Source organism: Myotis yumanensis, unplaced genomic scaffold, assembly GCF_028538775.1.
Source record: "Myotis yumanensis isolate MYYU_CA2020_CCGP unplaced genomic scaffold, mMyoYum1.0.hap1 SCAF_3, whole genome shotgun sequence".
NCBI lineage: Eukaryota > Metazoa > Chordata > Mammalia > Chiroptera > Vespertilionidae > Myotis > Myotis yumanensis.
In genome coordinates, this window is record NW_027223754.1 from 123948156 (window position 1) to 123970114 (window position 21959).

A 21959-nucleotide genomic window follows, 5' to 3' on the forward strand; every position below is an offset into this window, starting at 1 on the left:
TGCCCCCTGTCATGCACAGAGCAGGGCGGATCGGGAGGTTGCAATACCACCCTCAGTCACGCTCAGGGTAGGGCCGATTGGGGGGTTGGGGCACCGCCCCCTGTCACACTCAAGGCAGGGTTGATGGGGAGGTTGCGGCGCCACCCCCTGTCATGCACAGAGCAGGGCGGATCAGGGGGTTGGGGAGCTCCCCCCTGTCATGCACAGAGCAGGGCCGATAGGGGAGTTGGGGAACCCCCCCCCCCCCCCCCACTTCACACACAGAGCAGGGCGGATCAGGGGGTTGGGGCACTGCACCCTGTCACACTCAGGACAGGGCCAATGGGGAGGTTATGGCTCTACCCCGTCACACACAGAGCAGAGCCCGTGGGCGGGGGGGGGGGGGGCTTGGGGCGCCACACCCTGTCAAACACAGAGCCGCAGGGCAATCAGGGGATTGGGGAGCTCCCCCCTGTCACACACAGAGCTGCAGGGTTGATCAGGGGGTTGGGGCGCCTTCCCCTGTCACGAACATAGCAGGGCAGATAGGGAGGGTCTGGCCCCGCCCCCTGTCACTCACAGAGCCGCAGGGCGATCTGGGGTTGAAAACTTTGATACAATGTTGCGGTCAGGCTGGCTGAAGCCTTTTAGCTTCTATATTTGCAACATAGTTGGTTAGAGTTGCAGCTGAGAGGTTGGCAAGTTAGGCGGGGAACGTTGGAGTCAGCAGTCACTGAAGCAAGCAAGCCTCCCTGTTCACTTCAGTGCATGGCTGCTGGCCGCCATCTTGGCTGACAGTTAATTTGTATAAGGATATGCTGATTAGCCAATGGGAAGGGTAGCGGTTGTACGCTAATTACCATGTTTCTCTTTTATTAGTGTAGATTAGTTTTAGTGGTTTATACAATATAGTGGTTAGACAATCATATACTGTATGAAGTGGTCCCCTAATATTTTCAGTACCCACCTGGCACCATACATAGTTATTACAATGTTATTGGCTATTTCCCTTATGCTGTACTTTACATCCCTGTGACTATTTTGTAACTACCAATTCGTACTTAATCCTTTAACCTTTTTCTCCTAGCCTTGCAAACCCTCTTCCTTCTGGCAACCAGCATTCTATTCCCTGTATCTATAAGTTTATTACTGTTTTGCCTGTTTACTTATTTTGTTCTTTAGATTCCACATCTAAGTGAAATCATATGGGATTTGTCTTTCTCTGACTGACTTATTTCACTTGCCATAATATTTTCTAGGTCCATCCATGCTGTCACAAATGGTAAGATTTAATTATTGCTTATGGCCAAGTAACATTCATATATATATATATACACACACATACTGGAAGCCTGGTGCACGAATTTGTGCACAGGTGGGGTCTGGCTGGCCTGCACCAATGGGTGCCGATCAGGCTGGGCCGTCAGGGGAGAGGGGAAGCAAGGGGAAGCAGGAGGTTGGCCAGCTGGCCCCTTCCCCAATCAGGGTGATGGGGCGGGGGGGGCGGGCCTGTGAGGGGGAGGGGCCACCGGTGGTTGGCTGGCCCTGCCCTCCATAGGGGTGGGGGGGGGGGGATTGGGCGCCAGACTGGCCAGGGAGAGGGTCCTGATCTAGCCAGGACTGGCTGGGGGCGAAGGGCTGACCCCTGATTGGGCTGGTTGGCTGGCTGCAGTGCGTGTCATAGCAACTGGTCATTCCAGTCATTTGGGTCATTCCAGTTGCTTGATATCTATATCTATATCTATCTATCCATCTATCTATCTATCTATCTATCTATCTATCTATCTCTCTATCTCTCTATCTATAGATAGATATAGATATCTATATCTATATCTATATCTATATCTAGCTATCTCTCTCTATATATATACTAGAGGCCCAGTGCACAAAAATTTGTGCACTCAGGAGAGGGGTCCCTCAGCCCGGCCTGTGCCCTTTCGCAATCTGGGACCCCTTGGGGGATGACCACCTGCTGGCTTAGGCCTGCTCCTCGGGGGATTGGGCCTAAGCTGGCAATCAGACATCCCTCTGACAGCCTGGGAGCCCTTGGGGATGTTCACTTGCCAGCGGGGAGCAGGTCTAAGCTGCAGTCTGACATCCTTAGTGCTGCTGAGGAGGCAGGAGAGGCTCCCACCACCACTGCTGTACTGGCAGCCATCAGCCTGGCTTGTGGCTGAGCAGAGCTCCCCCTGTGAGAGCGTACTGACCACCAGGGGACAGCTCCTGCATTGAGCGTCTGCCCTCCTGGTGGTCAGTGTGTGTCATAGTGACCAGTCATTCCCAGTCGTTCTGCTGTTAGGGTCAGTTTGCTTATTACCCTTTTATTATATAGGATAGAGGCCTGGTGCATGGGTGGGGGCCTGCTGGTTTGCCCTGAAGAGTGTCCCGGATCAGGGTGGGGGTCCTGCTTGGGTGCCTGACCAGCCTGGGTGAGGCGCTAATAGGTGTTTGCAGGCTGATCACACCCCCTTCAGGGTGGTGGTCCCCACTGGGTTGCCTGGCCAGCCTGGGTGAGGGGCTGATGGCTGTTTGCAGCTGGTCACACCCCCTTCAGGGTGGGGGTCCCCACTGGGGTGCCTGGCCAGCCTGGGTGAGGGGCTGATGGCTGTTTTCAGGCTGGCCACACCCCCTTTACAGTGGGGGGTCCCCACTGGATTTCCTGGCCAGTCTGGGTGAGGGGCTGAGGGCCTTTTTTCGGTTGGCCAAGCCCCCCCGGCAATGGAAGCTCCCAGCCTCTCCTTTTTTCTTTTTTTCTTTTTTATTCTGAGATTTATTTACCTTCTATAATTGAAACTTTGTTGCCTTCAGTGGAGCTCAGAGCTGGCAGGAAGTTTGGATTCCTCCATTGCCAGGGGCAACCAAGCCTCCTGCTTGCTCCAGCTCCGTAGCTGCCAGCCGCCATCTTGGTTGGGTTAATTTGCATATAGTTGCTCTGATTAGCTGGTGAGCGTGGCTTAAGTCGTAGCAAAGGTATGGTCAATTTGCATGTTTGTCTTTTATTAGATTAAATACCACCTCTTTTTTATTCATTTGTCTCTTGTTGGGCAGTTCGATTGCTTCCATATCTTGGCTACCATAAGTAACACTACAATGAACATAGAAGTGCAAAAAGTCTTTTAAATAGGTGTTTTAACTTTTGAATATATACCCAGAAGTGGAATCGCTGGGTCATAAGACATTCATTTTTAACATTTTTGAGGACCCTCCATACTGTCTTCCATAGTGCTGTACCAATTTGTATTCCCACCAACAGTGAACGAGGGGTCCCTTTTCTCCACATCCTCACCAACAACCTGTTTGTTGATGTATTGATGACAGCCATTCTGACAGGTTAGGTGATATCTCATTGTAGTTTGTTTAATTATTTGTTTATAAATTTTTTCAACTACAGTTTACATTGAATACCATTTTGCACCAGTTTCAGATATACAGCAAAGTCGCTAAAAAACCATGCATTCTTCATTGTGGTTTTAATTTTCATTTCTCTGATGATTAGTAACACTGAACATCTTTTTATATGTCCATTGGCCATTTGTGTGTTCCCTTTGGAGAAGCGTCTATCCAGGTCCTTTGTTCATTTTTAAATTGGATTGTTTGTTTTTTTATCATGTTGAGTTTAATGGGTTCTTCATAAATTTTGGATATTAACCCCTTACAGATATATCATTGGTGAATATGTTCTCCCATTCAGTAGGTTGTCTTTTTGTTTTGTTGATGGTTTCCTTTGCTGTGCAAAAAATTTTAGTTTGATGTAGTCCCATTTGTTTACTTTTTCTTTTGTTTCCATTGCCTGAGGAGATATATCAGAAAAAAATTTTGTTCTGAGAAATGTCAGAGATTTTACAGCCTATGTTTCCTTCTAGGATTTTTATGGTTTCAAGTCTTACATTTGTCTTTAATCCATTTTGAGTTTATTCTTGTATATGGTGCAAGATGGTGGTTTAGTTTCACTTTTTTTCTTGTATCTGTTCAATTTTCCCAGCACTATTTATTGAAAATATTGTCTTTACCCCATTTTATATTTTTGTCTTCTTTGTCAAATATTAATTCACCATATAGGCATGGGTTTATTTCTGGACTCTCTAGTCTTTGTGTTTTTTTAAAAAATTTATTTCTTTATTTAAAAAAAATCTTTATTGTTGAGAGTATTACAGATGTCCCCCTTTATCACCTCATTGTTCCCCCTCCACCAAGTTCCTGCCCCACCCAAGTCCAGGAATGTGGGAAATCTTTCCATTTACTTAGTTATTTTGAAATTTCTTTGAACAATGCTTTAGGTTTTCAGGTCTTTTTTTAAAAAAATTTATTTTTATTGATTTCAGAGAGGAAGGTAAAGGGAAAGAGAGATAGACACATCAATGATGAGAGAGAATCATTGATTGATTGCCTCCTGCATGCCCCACAACCTTGGTTGCAGGCTTGATCCCTGGCCTTGGTTGGGCGAGTGTGGAAGGCAACCAATCGATGTGCTTCTCTCACATTGATGTTTACCTCTCTCTCTCCTCCCTTCCCTTCATTCTCTCTAAAAGAAACCCCCCCCAAAAAATAATGGCATGGCTGGTATGGCTCAGTGAACCTATGAACCAGAAGGACATGGTTTAATTCCCAGTTATGGCATATGCCAGGGTTTTGAGCTCAATCCCCAGTGTGGGGCATTCAGGAGGCAGCTTATCAATGATTCTCTCTCATCAATGATGTTTCTATCTCTCTCTCCCTCTCCCTTCCTCTCTGAAATCAATACAAATATATTTTTTGAAAATATCAATGGAAAAAATATCCTCAGGTGAGGAATAAAAAAATCTATTTGATCATGATTTATAATTGTTTCTATATATTACTACATGTTGTTTGCTAGTATTTTGTTGAAGAGTGTGGGTCTCTATTCATAAGATATATTGATTTGTAGTTTTCTTTCCCTTTGTTATTTTTGTTTGGTTTTGTATCTGAGTGATACTGGCTTCATAGAATCAGTTGGAAAGTGCTTTTTCCTCTTCTTGTGAAGGATTGGTATTAATTCTTCTTTAAATATTTGGTAGAATTTACCAGCGAAGCCCTGCATGTCTGGGTTTGTTTGTTTTTTTTGTAGGCAAAATTTGATTACTAATTTAGTTTCTTTGTTTGATGTAGATCTATACAAATTTCTATTTATTCTGGAGTCAATTTTAATAATTTGTGTCTTTCTAGGAATTTTTTCATTTCATCTAAATTTTCTAATTTGTTGCCAAATAATTATTTATAGTGTTCTCATAAAATATTTTTTATTTCTGTAAGGTTATTAATGCTATCCCATTTTTATTCCTGAATTTAGTGATTTGAGTACTCTTTATTATTTCTTGGTTAGTTGTAAATTCTGTTGATGTTTCTAAAGAACCAACTTTTCACTGACTTTCTCTACCATTATATCTATTCTCTATTTTATGTACTCCTACTCTTATCTTTATTATATTTTTTCTTCTTTTTGCTTTGGATTTAGTTTGCTTTCTTTTCTATTTTCTTAAGGTGCAAGGCTAGATTATTGACTTGAGATCTTTCTTTTTTTAAATATAGTGTTTACAGCTATAAATTTCCTTCACAGCTCTTTTTTAGCTGGATCATGTAAGTTTTGATATATTGTATTTTGGTTTCCAGTCATCTTAATGTATTTTCTAATTCCCCTTGTGATGTTTTTCTTTGACTTAATGGTTATTTAGGAATGTGCTGTTCAACTTACACATATTTGTAAATTTTTCTTTTTTTTTCCTGTTTTTATCTTTAATGTCATTCTACTGTGATCAGAGAATCACACTTCATATGAATTTAATCTTTTAAAATTTTCAGAGACTTATTTTATGCCTTAGCATATGTCTCTCTGGAGTATGTTGCATGCACAGTTTAAAATATACTGCTGTGGCCCTGCTGGTGCTGAGCATGGGCTCATGAATCACGAGGTCACAGTGTGATTCCCCATCACGGCACATGGTTTTAAGCTTGATCCCAGGTAGGGGGCATGCAGAAGGCAGCCCATCCATGTTTCCCTCTCTCTCCCTTCATCTCTCTAAAATTAATAAAAATATATTAAAAATATATACTGCTGTTGTTGGGTAGAGTGTTGTATAGATGTCTATTAGTTGGTTTGCAGAGTTCTATATCTTTTATTTCCTTGTTTATCTTCTGTCTAGCTGTTGTAACTATTATTGAAAGTGGGGTGCCAAATTGTCTATTGCTCCCTTTAATTCTGTCAGTTTTTGTTTCATGTATATCAGGACTCTGTTGCTAGATGTATACTTCTTGTATATTTATTTTTTTAAAATATTTTTTTTAATCCTTACCCAAGGATATTTTTTAATTGATTTTTTTGAGAGAGAGAAGAAGAAGCAGAAGAAGAAAAAGAAGAATAAAGAGAGAGAGGGAGAGGAAGGAGAGAGGGAGAGAGAGAGAGACACACACACACACAGAGAAACATTGATCGGTTTTCTCCTATATTTGCACCAACCTGGGACCAAACCTGAAACCTGGGTATGTGCCCTGTCTGGGAATCGAACCTGAAATCTTTTGGTGTACAGGACCATGCTCTAACTAACAGCCACCCGGCCAGGGCATTAGATGTATATTTCTAGTTGTTACATCTTCCTGATGGATTGATCCTTTTATCATTATAAAATTTCCTTTATCACTAGTTAACATCTTTATTTTAACATCTATTTTGTCTGATATTAGCATAACTACTCTAGCTTTCTTATTTTTGCTATTTGCATGCTATATTATTTACTTTCAACATATTTGTATCATTTGATCTAAGTGTGTTTCTAAAGACAACATATAGTTGGATCTTCTAAAAAAATACAATCTGACAACCTCTACATTTTGATTGGGTAGTTTAATTCATTAATATTTAATGTTTTTATTGATATAGTTGGATTTATGTCTACCATTCTAATTTTGTTTGTTTGTTTGACTTTGAGAGTATGTTTATTAAAGCTGGGGGCAGTGAGACAAGGAATGGCTTAGCATAGAAGAAGCAACAGGAGAGACCTAGGTGGGGCTACTTTGGCCTCTGGAAATGGTATAGGAAAGAAATGAGCTGAGGTAGGGGCTGCTTTAGCTCCCTGGGAAGTCTGAGAAAAGGGGGTCTTGGAGACAGTTTCAGGGAATTAGCCTGAAGGAGCTGAGTTGCTGCTGCCAATTGCTGTTCCGGTTGAAAGTCTCCTTAGAGTCTAGAAGATGCATGCTTGTGGGGGAAGAATAGGGGAAAGAGGAAGGCGTAGGCATAATTTAAAAAAAACACACAGGCATATGTGAGAGAGCCAGAGACCCCACATGCAGGAGAGGTTCAGAGAGAAAGGGAGACTGAGGTATACATGCCATCCTGAGCTAGGGAGAGGTAAGGTGCCTTGGGGATTCAAAGGGTCATTGCAGAATGATAAGAAGAGCAGATGCTCAGTAAATAGAAGTTTGTCCTGTATTATGGGCAAGGCCCCTAGTTAAGTTTTTCTAGGTAGCTAAGGGAGGGGCAGAAGTTTCTCTTGAGCCTGCAGCTAAAGTTGCCTTTAGCTCAAAACAATCTGCATACCCCAGAGGCACATCTTGGAGTGATTCTGAACCCGCACCTGGGGGCGCACTACTTAATATTGGCATCTGAACTGGAGTGGGGCAGTCTTGTGGGACTGAGCCTTTAACCTGTGGGATCTGATGCTGTCTCCAGGTAAATACTGTCTGAATTCTATCTGAATTTATACTGTCAGAATTGTAGGACACCCAGCTGGGGTCACAGAGAATTGCTTGTCATGGGAAAAACTCTCACACATTTGGTTACCAGAAATGTCAAGTGAAATGTTCTGTGTAGTAATAATGTAAGTAATGAAGGAAACACATAGTAGGGACAAACTAGGTTTTTCTCTAATAGGTGGGAAAGTGGTAAGATTTTTTTTATACAACTACTAGAGACCTGGTGCATGAAATTTGTGCAGTGTGTGTGTGTGTGTGTGTGTGTGGGGGGGGGGGTGTCTCTCACTCCAGCTTACACCCTCTTGCAGTCCAGGACCCCTCACTCCTTACCGCCTGTCTGCTCGCTGTTCCTTACCACTTGCCTCACTGCTCTTTAGCGCTACCATGGAGGCGGAGAGGCTCCCGTCACTGCTGCTGCGCTCACCAGCTGTGAGCCCAGCTGCTGGCTAAGTGGTGCTCCCCCTGTGGAAGTGCACTGACCACCAGGGGACAGCCCCTGCGTTGAGCATCTGCCCCCTGGTGGTCAGTGTGCATCATAGCAACCAGTTGTTCTAGTCCTTCTGATGTAATGGTTGCTTAGGCTTTTATTATATAGAACTTGAGGCCTGGTGCATGAAATTTGTGCACAGGGGAGGTCCACTCAGCCCAGCCTGCACCCTCTCCAATCCAGTATCCTTTGGGGGATGTCCGACTGCCGGTTTAGGCCCGATGCCAGGGATCGGGCCTAAACCGGCAGTCGGACATCCCTCTCACAATTCTGGACTGCTGGCTCCTAATCACTCACCTGCTTGCCTGTCTGGTCACCCCTAACTGCCCCCACCCCGGCCGACCTGATCACCCTCACTGCCTCTGCATGCCAGCCTGATTGCCCCTAACTGCCCCCCCCCCCCCCCCGCCAGACTGGTTGTTCCTAACTGCCCCCCCCTTCTGGCCTGGTTACCTCTTACTGACCCCCTTGCCAGCCTGGTTGCCCCTAACTGCCCCCCCCCCCCCCCCCCCGCTGGTCTGGTTACCCCTAATTGCCTCTTCCCCCTCCCCTCCCACCGGCCTGGTCACCTCTTACTGCCCCCCCCCCCCCCTGCTGTCCTGGTTGTCCCACATAGCCTGCTGCTCAGTCATTTGGTCGTCCCTCACTGACACCCCTGCCGGCCTGGTCACCCCATGCAGCCTGCTTGTTCAGTCGTTTGGTCGTCCCTCACTAACTCCTGTGCCGGCCTGGTCATAGGCAGCCATCTTGTGAGGGTTAATTTGCATATTACCTCTTTATTATGTAGGATAGAGGCCTGATGCACGAAATTCGTGCAAGGGGCTCGACCCTCACAGCTCCAGCTTCATACAGAAAGTCATCCCGTCCAGACAGTCATTCTGCTGTTCAGTCTAATTAGCATATTAGCTCTTTATTATATAGGACAAGAGGCCCGGTGCACAAAAATTTGTGCACTTGGGGGGCGGGGGGAGGGGGTCCCCCAGCCAGGCCTGTGCCCTCTCACAGTCTGGGACCCCTCGGGAGATAACGACCTGCTGGCTTAGACCTGCTCCTGGGTGGCAGAGGGCAGGCCCAATCCCTAAGTGCAGCCCCTGGTCAGGCTCAGAGCAGGGCCGATTGGGGAGTTGGGGTGCCGCCCTGTCATGCACAGAGCAGGGTGGATCGGGAGGTTGCAATGCCACCCTCAGTCACGCTCAGGGTAGGGCCGATTGGGGGGTTGGGGCACCACCCCCTGTCACACTCAAGGCAGGGTCGATGGGGAGGTTGTGGCGCCATCCCCTGTCACGCACAGAGCAGGGCCCATCAGGGGGTTGGGGCGCTGCCCCCTGTCACTCACAGAGCAGGGCCCATCAGGGGGTTGGGGCGCTGCCCCCTGTCATTCACAGAGCAGGGCCCATCAGGGGGTTGGGGCGCTGCCCCCTGTCACTCACAGAGCAGGGCCGATCAGGGGGTTGAGGAGCTCCCCCCTGTCACTCACAGAGTAGGGCCGATAGGGGAGTTGGGGCACCGCCCCCTGTCACACACAGAGCAGGGCAGATCAGGGGGTTGGGGCGCTGCACCCTGTCACACTCAGGGCAGGGCCAATGGGGAGGTTATGGCTCTACCCTGTCACACACAGAGCAGGGCCCATGGGGCGGGGGCTGGGGGGCAGTTTGGGGCACCGCATCCTGTCACACACAGAGCAGGGCTGATCAGGGGGTTGGGGCACCTTCCCCTGTCACGAACAGAGCAGGGCGGATAGGGAGATTGTGGCCACGCCCCCTGTCACACACAGAGCCACAGGGTGATCAGGGGGGTTTGGGCGCTGCCCCCTGTCACGCTGATCCCGGTGCTGGGAGCCTCGCTGCTCCGCTGATCCCGGTGCTGGGAGGCATATTACCCTTTTACTATATAGGACAGAGGCCTGGTGCACGGGTGGGGGCCGGCTGGTTTGCCCTGAAGGGTGTCCTGGATCAGGGTGGGGGTCCCCACTGAGGTGCCTGGCCAGTCTGGGTGAGGGGCTGAGGGCTGTTTTCCGGAAGCGAGTGACTGAAGCTTCCAACCGTTCCTTGTTTTCTTTTTTTTTTGTTCTGGGCCAGCTTTAGCTCTGAGGCCTCGCTGCTGAAAACATGGATACAAAGTTTCGGTCCGCTGGCTTTCAGTCCGGCTGGTTTCTGGTGTTTTGTTTAGCTTCTTATTTGCAACATAGTACATAGTTGCTTAGAGTTGCAACTGAGAGGCCAGCAAGTGAGACAGGGAACTTTGGAGTCTGCAGCAAGCAAGCCTCATGCTCGCTTCAGTGCCTGGCTGCCGGCCGCCATCTTGGCTGACAGTTAATTTGCATATACTCACTGATTAGCCAATGAAAAGGGTAGCGGTCGTACGCCAATTACCATGTTTCTCTTTTATTAGTGTAGATGTGTGAGTATATTATTATTGTTATTACATTACCACTTTACAGATAACATACAGGAGGCATGAAAAGTGTAGGTACCTTTCCCAAGATTGTACAGCTAGAGAGTGGCAGAGCTGTGACTTGAATATGTATCTGTCTGGAAACTCTGCTCTTACTTGCTCTTATTCACTGTGCAGTTGTCTTCCCTCATACATGGTCTTGCTTTCCATGGTTTCAATTATCCATGGTCAACCATGTTTTGAAAATATTAAGTGGAAAATTTCAGAAATAAACAATTCATAGTTTTTTTTATTGATTTTTTTACAGAGAGGAAGGGAGAGGGATAGAGAGTTAGAAACATTGATGAGAGAGAAACATCAATCAGCTGCCTCCTGCACACCCCAAACTGGGGATGTGCCTGCAACCAAGGTACACTCCCCTGACCGGAATCAAACCTGGGACCTCTCAGTCGGCAGGCTGATGCTCATCCACTGAGCCAAACCGGTTAGGGCACAATTCATAATTTTAAATTGCATGTTGTTCTGAATAGTGTGATGAATTCTTGCTCAGACTTGCTCTATCCCAACCAGGATGCTAATCATTCCTTTGTCCAGTGTATCCAAGCTCTACATACAGTCAACATATTCTGAGAGAAAGATCACTTTTACATAACTGTTATTATACTGTATTATTATAATTGTTCTATTTAATTATTATTGTTAATCTATTTCTGTGCCTAATTTATAAATTAAATTTTATCATAGGTATGTATGTGTTAGAGAAAAAAACAACAACAACCAGTTCCCCAATCGCATAATTTGTGCTAAAAGTTCATAATACTGTCAATATAAGAAACATCCAAACCTGTAGAGAATTTTTTTTGCTTTTGTTTGTGAACCAGTTTTAATAAGCCAATTTATAATGAGGATGGGGAGCAGGGGATGAGAAGAAGTAGAAAAGAGAATATCTTGATACATAACAACATAGTGCCCCTGAAGGGATTCTTTTATTTGAGCATGTGCACACATGCACACAATCTTTCTGTGTGAAAGCAGGAATTACAACAAATGCAAAATTAAGGATTCTGTGGCTGATATGATTACCCTACTTATACATGTACAGTTCCTTTTTTAAAAGAAAAATGCCCACAACCGTTCTGTTTTTTTGACAGTGATAAAATAATAGCTTTTGTAGAGAATTTTTATGTGTTTAATTGAGCCAAACTGAAGACATTTGCCAGGGAACAAGATCTCAAGTACTCTAGAGAATAACAGTTTTGCAGCTTCTTTTACGCATTTGAAATTAAGGAAGGAACATAAAGAAGGTTACATGAAGGTGCGAGAAAAGAAGGTAGGGATTGGATTACAGGATAGTTAAGATTAGGTGCTCTCTTCTTTTTTTTTAAAAAAAAATTTTTTTTATTGACTTTAGAGAGGAAGGGAGAGGAAGAGAGAGATAGAAACATCAATGATGAGAGAGAATCATTGATTGGCTGCTTACTGCACACCCGCTACAAGGGATTGAGCCTGCAACTGGGGCATGTGCCAGAACGGGAATTGAACCATGAACCCTTTCCTGGTTCATAGATTGACTCTCAACCACTGAATCACACTGGCTGGGCAAGATTATGTGCTCTCTTGAAGGTGCTTATGGTTTATTTCAAACGTGTGTTAACTACATGCACAGAAACAATGGACAGAGTTTGCGAAGGCAAAGGTAAACCTGATTACTTACAATGACCGGCCCAGTTAGAAATTTATGATCAGCTCGCCCTTTGAAGTTATTTTTCATAGAACTTTCTTTTTTTTGTTCTCAATACCAAATCTAGATTTAATACCTGATCTAAATGTCACTTCAACCTCTCCCAGAAATGTAATCTCAATCAACCAGTCTTGAATTTTCTGGTATCCTGTCACTGTGGGCCCTCTCTATCCCCCCTTAGAAAGAAAACAAAATCTGCATGATACAAACCCTTCTGTTCTCTCCCTCCAAAGAAAAGGTGACCTGCAGGCCTGGTCACCCCCAACTGCCCTCCCTTTATAGGTGTCTTCAGAAGAGTTATCATATGATTTACAGCTGGACCAAAAGTCATCTTTTTCTTTTTTCTTTCTCTTTTGTTAATAGCTCTCTTGCCTCACCCTTCTTCTTATAAAAACCTTTCATTTTGTACAAACCTTGGAGTATCCTTTTGTTGCTGGATGGGATGCTGCCCAATTCATTGAATTTCTTAAGTAAAAGCCAATAAGATCTTCAAATTTGCTCAGTTGAAATTTTTTAAACATATGTACAGAAATAACATAGTATATATAGAGTTTGGTACTATCTGTGGTTTCAGGCATCTGCTGGGGGTCTGGGAAAGTTTCCCTGGTGGGTAACAGGGAGCTACTGTAGTCTCGAGGTTGATCTACAATCTCTATCAAAATATCAGCTGGATTTTGGGTAAAAATTGACAAGCTGACCTCAAAATTCAAAGGAAAACGCAAGCAATCCCAAGTAGCCAAAACATCTTGAAAAAGAAGAAAAAATATTACAGGACTCATATTTTCCCAAGTTCAAAACTTACTACAAAGCTACAGTAAATAAGACCAGGTGTTACCGGTTCAGGATAGACATATAGATCAGTGGAATGGATTGGTATCCAGAAATAAACTTACACAGCACCTTGAATAGGGTGCTGTGATTTTGTAATTTATGATAAGAAATACATATTTGGTCTTTATCCATGTTCCTGGCACAGAGCTTCTAAAATCCTTGGGACTTTTTAAGTAAGAAGAGAAATAAAGTTGTCTTTTGTTATGCATAAAAGATATGGGCTTGCCAGGGTAAGCAGCCCTGTGATTAGAGGCTTGGGACATTCAGTTCTTCCCCCTTTTGGGAGGGGAGAGGGGCCAGGAGATCGACTTGGTCACTAGTGGCCAGTGATTTAATCAGTCATGCCTACGTGAGGAAGCCGCCACAACAATCCATGAGCCATGGGCCTCAGAGAGTGGATTGGTAAACAAGAACACGACAGGCGCCGGCAGTGTGCTGCACCCCAGGCCACACTGCGGCTGGTCTCCTGTGCTCAGGACCTTTCAGGACCCTGCTCTTGGTATCTATCTGGCTGTTCATTCATATATTTTAATATCCTTTGCAATACATGGGTAATCTAGTAAGTGAACTGGTTTCCTGAATTCTGCAAGCCCCTCTAGCAAATTAATCTAACCCAAGCAAGGGGTCATGGGAATTTATAGCCCGTAGGTCAAAAGCACAAGGAACAACCTGGACTTGTGATTGGCCTCTGTAATGGGGGAGGGTGGGTAGGGCTAGTTTTGTGGGCCTGAACCCTTAACCTATGGGATCTGATGGTAACTTCAGGCAGACAGTGTCAGAATTGGATTACATTGTAGGACACCGGGCTGATGTTGCAGAGTTCTTTGATATGGGAACTGCCGCCCCCCCCCGCCCCCCCCCCCCCCGCCCTGCTCCCCCCGCCCCCCCACCTGGTCACTGAAATTTTCATTGTCAGTAGTGCTATGAGTGGAGGAAAGAAACAAACAGGACAATTTTTCTTCTTTGCATGTATCAAGACAATTCATTGGGGAATTAATAGTTTCTTCAACAAACATTGTTGGGACAACTGGGGATTTATATACTAAAATGATGAATTTGGACTCTTACATCATGCATACATACTATAAATATTAACTCAAAGTGATCATACATGTAAATGTAAGAGATAAAATTATAAAAGTCTTGGGAGAAAATCTGATCATGGGTCAGATAGCATAAGTGATAAAAAAAGATTGAAAACTTGAACTTCATAAGAACTGAAATTTTTTTTTTTGCTGCAAATAATATAATCAAGTAAGTGAAAAAACAACTCACAAAGTAGGAGAAATATTTGCAAACCATATATGCAGTAAGGTACTTGAACCTAGAATACATAAATAACTTCTATGACTCAATAGCAAAAAGACAAATAACCAAATTTAATATAAACAAAGGACTTATACATTGATCCAAAAAACAAATGACCAAGAAACAATAAAAAAATTCTCAACATCATTAGTTATAAGGAAAATGGAAGTCAAAACCACAGTGAGCTAATACTTCACAACCTTTCAGATGGCCATCATCAAAATAACAGAAAATGACAAATGTCGTTCAAGAGGTGGAGAAATTTGAACCCTCATTTATTACTGATAGTAATGTAAAATGGTGCAGCCACTTTGGAAAACAGGAGGGTAGCTCATCAAATTGTAAACCAAAATTAATTTTAAACTTTAACAAAGAATAGAAGGCATTTATTTGAGCAAAAAGGAGCTGCAGCCCAGCACATTTAGGTAACAACCTAAATTGTGTTCCACAGAGATGAAGGGGAAGCATCTTTTATAGCAAAAGTCCCCCCCCCCCCCCCCCACTGCCGGGGTTCTTAATGAGGTACATTGTATGTAAATGAGGTATCCAAATTGTGCAGTTCTGATTGGGCCAACTTGTCTGTTGGTGGATAGATGAAGCCAGAGTTTCCTTCCCTGCAGTGGTTAACTCAGATGATGTAAACAAGCATGGCATAGTGCAAAAGCCAGAGTTCAGTCAGAGGTTCTTCCTAGTTGTACAGAGTATATAACAAGCCCTACCAGTAAATGGCCACTAGGCTCTTATTAGTTACAAAATTTTGGTCCTCAGTTGACCAGAGGCAGTCCTTTTTAGCAGGTAAATTTCTTCTTGGATTCACATCAAATGAATCTTTCTTCTCAGCGTCCACATGTTAAACAAAGAGTTATCATATGATTTACAGCTGCACTCTCAGGTGTGTATGTAAGTGAAATAAAAACATGCCAACACAAAAAGTTGTTCACAGTGGTATTAATCCTCCAAAAGAGGAAACATCGTAAATTTCCAATAACTGATGAATGGATACATATGGTATATCCATGCAATGGAATATTATTTGCCAATAAAAAGAAATGAGGTACTGATATGTGCTGTAAAATTGATGAACCTTGAAAATATTATGCCAAGTAAAAGGAGCCAATCACAAAAGACCACATATTGTATACTAGAGGCCCAGCGCACGAAATCACGCGAGATCCAGACCTGCCCTGTGCAAACCATGGGCCCACAGACCTGTCCTGTGCAAACCATGGGCCCCCAGACCTGCCCTGCATGAGCCGCAGGCCCTTCCTCTGCCGTGCCAGCCCCACCAGCCCTGTGTGAGCCCCACCTCACCGCACAAGCCAGGAGTTCCGGCTCATGAGAGGTGCTCCATGCACCTCCTGGTGATTGATTGTTTGGTTGTTCCACTCTTATGGCGTCACGACCACAGGCTTTTTATGATATAGATTTCCATTTATATGAAAAGTCCAGAATGGGCAAGTCTACAGAAATAGAAAATAAATCCACTAATCAGTGGTTGCCTATGACTGAGGTAGGTGGGAGTAGAATGGTTTGGGGGAGAAATAGAGAATGATTGGTTATGGGTATGGAGTTTCTTTTTTGTTTTGTTTTGTTAATCCTCATCCAAGAATACTTTTTCATTGATTTTTAGAGAGAGTGGAAGAGAGAAGAAAAGATAGAGAGAAACATCAATGTGAAAGAAACACATCGATTGGTTGCCTCCTGCAAGAGCCCCAACCAGGGCCCGAGCCAGGGAAGAGCCTGCAACCAATGTATGTGCCCTTGACCAGAATTGAACCTGGAACCCTTTTGTCCTTAGGCCGATGCTCTCTCCACTGAGCCAAACAGGCTAGGGTATGGGATTTCTTTATAGTGTGACAAAAATGTTCTAAAATGAATATTATAAAAAACACTGAATTGTACACTTTTAAATGGGTAAATTTTATTGCATGTAATATGTATCTCAATAAAAATGTTAAGAGAAGAGTAAGCCAGTGCCTAGCATATGGTAAGAATTTAATAAATTTAAACTATGACTTTTAAAAAATATATATATTTTATTGATTTTTTTACAGAGTGGAAGGAAGAGGGATAGAGAATTAGAAACATCAAAGAGAGAGAAACCTCAATCAGCTGCCTCCTGCACACCCCCTACTGGGGATGTGCCCACAACCAAGGTACATGCCCTTGACCGGAATTGAACCTCGGACCCTTCAGTCCGCAGGCCGATGCTCTATCCACTGAGCCAAACCAGTTAGGGCAAAACTATGATTTTTTTAAAATGTGCCAAGCACAATTCTTTGTACAGTTTGCTATGTCTCTATAGTGGTGACGTATTGGGTTGTGTAAAAAATGACTGAAGGTCTGAGAACATAGGGAAAGGGTGGTGACAATGTTAGAAAGAAGTTGTCTTGCAAGTAAGCTAATTTGGGGATGGAGGAAAAATAGGAATTTCTTTGGGGGCATGTTGAATGTTCAGGTGGAAATGTCTCCTGAAGAGTAATAAAAAAAATAAATGGATTTTATCCTCAGAACAGGATAATTTGGGAAAAACAAATATGAAATCTTCTGGCTACTGTGAAAAGCAAGAGAGAGTTTTCTTTTCTAATGAGCTTGGCTGAGTTGATTGATATAATAACATTATATGTAGTGAAGTGATATAGATTGGGTAGTAATGGTTAAGTAATTTTAAAAAGTAAACTGGTTATTAAAAATGGTCTCTTATAGGTGTCTTCAGAAGACATATTCTTCACAACTCCCATCCCTCAGTGTCATTCTCATATTCACGAACGAAGCTCTGTCCATTATACAACGGGCCATCACCAGTATCATCAACCGGACCCCCTCTCGATTGTTAAAGGAGATCATCTTGGTGGACGATTTTAGCTCAAATGGTGAGCTACTCAATCAAGGAATAGCAGTAAAATGACCATTTATCAACTGTGGTAGGTTGGGAAGGGGTTTTAGCTTAGAATTTAGAACGCTTTGGGCTCCTCATATAGGAAGAAGAAAGGGTTCATTTATTGATCCCAATTTGCAATGGGCACATTACTCTTCACAAAGTCAAGACAGAGGATCATCATCTCAATTACACAGATGAGGAAACGAAGACACAGTGAACACACAGTGTGCCCAAATTGTGTGGCCAGTCAGTGGTGGAGCTGAGCCAGGCCCAGGATTGTGTGACTCCAAAGCCACCTGTGCCCTGTGCATGCTCCATGAGAGAGTCCCGAGGGAGGGAGGTGGAGTCCAAAGGAGGATCTCAGACACCAAGGTTGAATTTAAGTCATTCCTTATGAGAAAAAAAAAAAATCTTTCTAGGTAGTTAAGCCCAGAGAAAAGATGAGATTTGGATGCTGAGACTCTTTACAGTGGCATTGCTCCCTCCCCACCCTGGTCTAACTCCACCCCCCACACCCCGGGAAGGAGGACACATGGAGAAATGAGAGATAGTGGGTAGACATGAGTCCTCATTTTCTGGGGTTTCAGAATCCAAGTTCCTCCTTTACAAGCTCTACTAGAGGCCTGGTGCATGAAATTCGTGCACGGAGGTGTGATGTGTCCCTCAGCCCAGCCTGCACCCTCTCCAATCTGGGACTCCTTGAGGGATGTCCGACTGCTGGCTCCCAACTGCCTGCATGCCTGCCTACCTCATTGCCCCTAACCGCTTCTGCCTGCCAGCCTGCTCACCCCCTAACCACTCCCCTGCCAGTCTGATCGACGCCTAACTGCTCCCCTGCCAGCCCAATTGCCCCTCATTGCCCTCCCCTACTGGCGTGGTCACCCCTAACTGTCCTCCCCTGCAGGCCTGGTCACCCCCAACTGCCATCCCCTGCTGGCCTGGTCATCCCTAACTGCCCTCCCCTGCAGGCCTGGTCCCCCTCCAACTACCCTCTCCTGCAGGCCTTGTCCCTCCCAACTGCCCTCCCCTGCATCCTGGTCACCCCTAACTGCCCTCCTCTGCTGGCCTGATCTCCCACAACTCCCCTGCCCTGCCAGCCATCTTGTGGTGGCCATCTTGTGCCCACATGGGGCTGGCCATCTTTGACCACATGGGGGCGGTCATCTTGTGTGTTGGAGTGATGGTCAATTTGCATATTACCTCTTTATTATATAGGATGTCCTTGAGTAACTTAACTAGTCCTTGTTACTATTTTCTTATTTGCAAAACATGGATGTTGATGAGAATAACTATCTCATAGACTATAACGAGAATTAAGTGAGATAATAATGGTAGCTAACACTGTTCTAAACACCTTACATATGTTAACTATTTTAACCATTACAAAAATCCTATGAGGAAGGAGCTCCTTCTTTGCTCAGTTCACAAATACAAAAAACTAAGGCATAATCTGGTCAAGGAACTTGGCCAACACAACTGGTAAATGATGGAATTGAGATTTGGCCACAACTTCAGCATCTTAGAGCCCTAGCTCTAGCCACTGTTTTTATTGATATAATACATGGATTATGAATAGCATTTAGCATATAGTAACCTCTCAGCAAGTGTTAGCTCTTAGTTTTATTAATTTTGGGCACTTAATAAAAGAAACTAGAATCACATCACAAACCCAGAGATTTGGGCTAGCAATTAGGAGGAAATTTCGAATAGTAAGGACTGTAAAATGGCAGCCCATGAGAGGAAGAGTTCTCCCTTTCTGAGGATCTTTAAGTACCAGACAGGTTACTGTAGCTTCAAATTAAGGGCTGTTTCGCCAGAGGAGAAGAGACAAATGGCCTCTTAAACCTTCATTTTTGGTTTTCCAGACACTAAAGTACTCTTTTTAATGTTGTTTGTTTGTTTTTTTAAATATATTTTTATTGATTTCAGAGAGGAAAAGGGAGAGAGAAAGATAGACATGTCAATGATAAGAGAGAATCATTGATAGGTTGCCTCTTGCACGTCCCCTACTGGGGATCAAGCCTGCAACCTGGACATATGCCCTTGACCAGAATCAAACCCAGGACCCTTCCGTCCGCAGGCCAACATTCTATCCACTGAGCCAAACCCGCTAGATATCTTTTTCATGTTTTAAATACCTTCCTCTCTTGTCCTTCCAATATAACTGCACAAAAAAACAACAACAAGGCGTTACAATTCCCAAGCAAAATTCCACCAGAAAAAAAGAAAAGAGAATGGCTGACTTCATTCATTTCTGGAAATGGAGGTCAATAGCCACTTGTATACCTGAATTTCAAGCAAGAAATAGGAGTGTAATTAGAAAGACTTCTGTTCTGGACACCCGAGAAAACCTGGCTCTCTGAGATGACTTGAGGCAAGTCAAGTCATCTCACCTTGCTGGGACTCAGCTTCTTCATGGGACAAATGCAGGGGCTATGGTAGAGGGACTCTGAAGGTATATTGTTCTATGAAAAAAAAGTCAATGATTCTATAAGTCTACATTCCATGAGGAACAGATAAGAAATAATTCAAGACTTTTTCATGTGGGCCAATGAAATTAAAGATACAAAATTACAAACATAAGGTAGACACGTAACATAGTACTTGTTTGTTCCATTGTGCCCCCATCATATAATGCATCCTCTCACTTGAGTTGAGAGTTCATTTGTGTTTTCCATAGAGATATTTTTTTGGATGGGCACAGAGGAGGGAATTGTTAGTCGTTCTTTGTTGTCACTGGGACAGGAATCAATTTCTCTCTCATTAACCATGGAAACATCAGCTAGATTGGGCCTACACTGAACAGAACGCAAACATCTGTTTTGTGCTACACTGAGAAAAAGAATTGGAAGTCTCTACCATGCATGCCACAAGATAAACTTATTATTCATGTGACTGTGAGGGTAAGTTACTCAGCTACACTATGCCCCATTTCCTCATCTGTAACATCGGGGGAAATAACACTGCCTTTCTGATAGGACCTTTCTGGGGGTTAAATAACACTTGTAATGTCCTCAGAACAGGGCTTGCTCCCAATAAATGCTAGCCGGTGTTGTAATCCTTGTTTATCTCAGTATAATTTGTCGTACAATTGAAATGCCACAACCTGGTATTAGAGGAGTGTCCCCTTCCTTTATTTCCCTAGATGTAAAGCTTAATTTGCATCAGGTCAAGTGTTTCACGTCAACAGAAACTAATCTAAGTTTTTCAGAAATTATATCAATGTAGGTGGAACCCTGTATTTTCTCTCCAATTTTAGGCAAATTCCACAATCAACAACTACTTATTGAGTTTCTACCATGTGCCAGGCATTATGCATGGAAGAGAATGTCAGTGATTTCAAGAAGTTCCCATTTTAATGGATGAGGCAAGACAAACCTATGAAAAGACACCTCGATGTATGAAAAGTAGTGTGTCAAACTGAGTGAGCTGTCAGCGAGTGTAAGAAATCCCAGAGAAGTAATTGGGATGACTTAGGGAGGCTTCCCGGAGGAAAGGGCCTTGGGTTGGGATTTGAAAGCTTGGTAAGATTTGAAAAGGCAAAGAAAACAAAGAAAGACGGACTGACTCTGGTGGGGTTACATAGGGATTAGAGGAAAAAAACAAACAAAAAAAGATGTGAGCGAAGATACAGAAGCCAGAAGCACCCTGAGCTGACCAGCCTGAAATAAAGAGTCTTTTGGGGGTTGGAGTAGGGGGAGTATTAATGGGAGAGCAGGACTGAGAAGGAAACATAGGTTTACTTTAGAAGATCCATTGAAGGGTCTTTAATTCTTACGTTGGACTACAGGCATTATTTCTGAAAGGGTGACTAGAAATCTACAGCTCATAGGACATTGGAATTGGAAGGGTACTGACATGTTATCCAGCCTTCTCTAAGTTTTGGAAACAGAGTTCCCCAAATGGGAAGTGACACAGAATTAGATAGTGAGGGAGCCCAAACTATAGTCTAGATATCCAGAGTCTCTAGCAACTCCTTCTTTTCTTTTATTCCTCCTCCCCCACTATTTTGGTTCCCACGTTTAATTCAAGAACTCATGCAAAATATGCCAGATAAATGAATTTTGATCCTCATCTTTCTCCTCCTCTTCATCCTGGTTGATCTGGAACTAATGTAATTCCTAACTCTCTTTGCCACATGCAACCAAACTCATAGATTATTCTCCAAATATTTTTTGTGAGATATTTCAAATATCTCTTTAAAAAAGAACCTCAGGCCCTAGCCTGTTTTGCTCAGTGGATAGAGTGTCAGCCTGTGGACTAAAGGGTCCCAGGTTTGATTCCGGTCAAGGGCACATGTCTGGGTTGCAGGCTTGATCCCCGGTGTTGGGTGTGCAGGAGGCAACCGATCTATGATTCTCTCTCATCATTGATGTTTCTATCTCACTCTCCCTCTCCTGTCTCTCTGAGATCAAAAAAATATGTGTGTGTTTTTTTTAAAGAACCTCAGAAACTATGGCAATCTTGCTCTTGCTCCTTTCAATAGTTGCAATCCTTCACTGAGAGTCACAGCTTTTCTATTCATTTTTTCTTTCTTGAAGAAATTGTTCAAAATGGCAGTAGTCATGATTCCATGTCCCACAGGGTGGGTGAAGACAAAGGTGAACTCCAGAGCCTGCTTTTTTGTTTGTTTT

General features: G+C 43.7%; 1 protein-coding gene across 4 annotated transcripts in view; it reads left to right on the plus strand.

The window, feature by feature from the left end:
• The window catches only part of GALNT8 (polypeptide N-acetylgalactosaminyltransferase 8), a 52886-nt gene that overhangs the window by 7947 nt on the left and 22980 nt on the right, over window positions 1-21959 (plus strand). For all 4 annotated transcript variants that reach the window (XM_070407584.1, XM_070407586.1, XM_070407587.1 and 1 more), the window contains exon 3: window positions 17151-17317. In XM_070407584.1, coding sequence (XP_070263685.1) covers window positions 17151-17317 — 167 coding nt within the window. The remainder of the gene's footprint in view (window positions 1-17150; window positions 17318-21959) is intronic.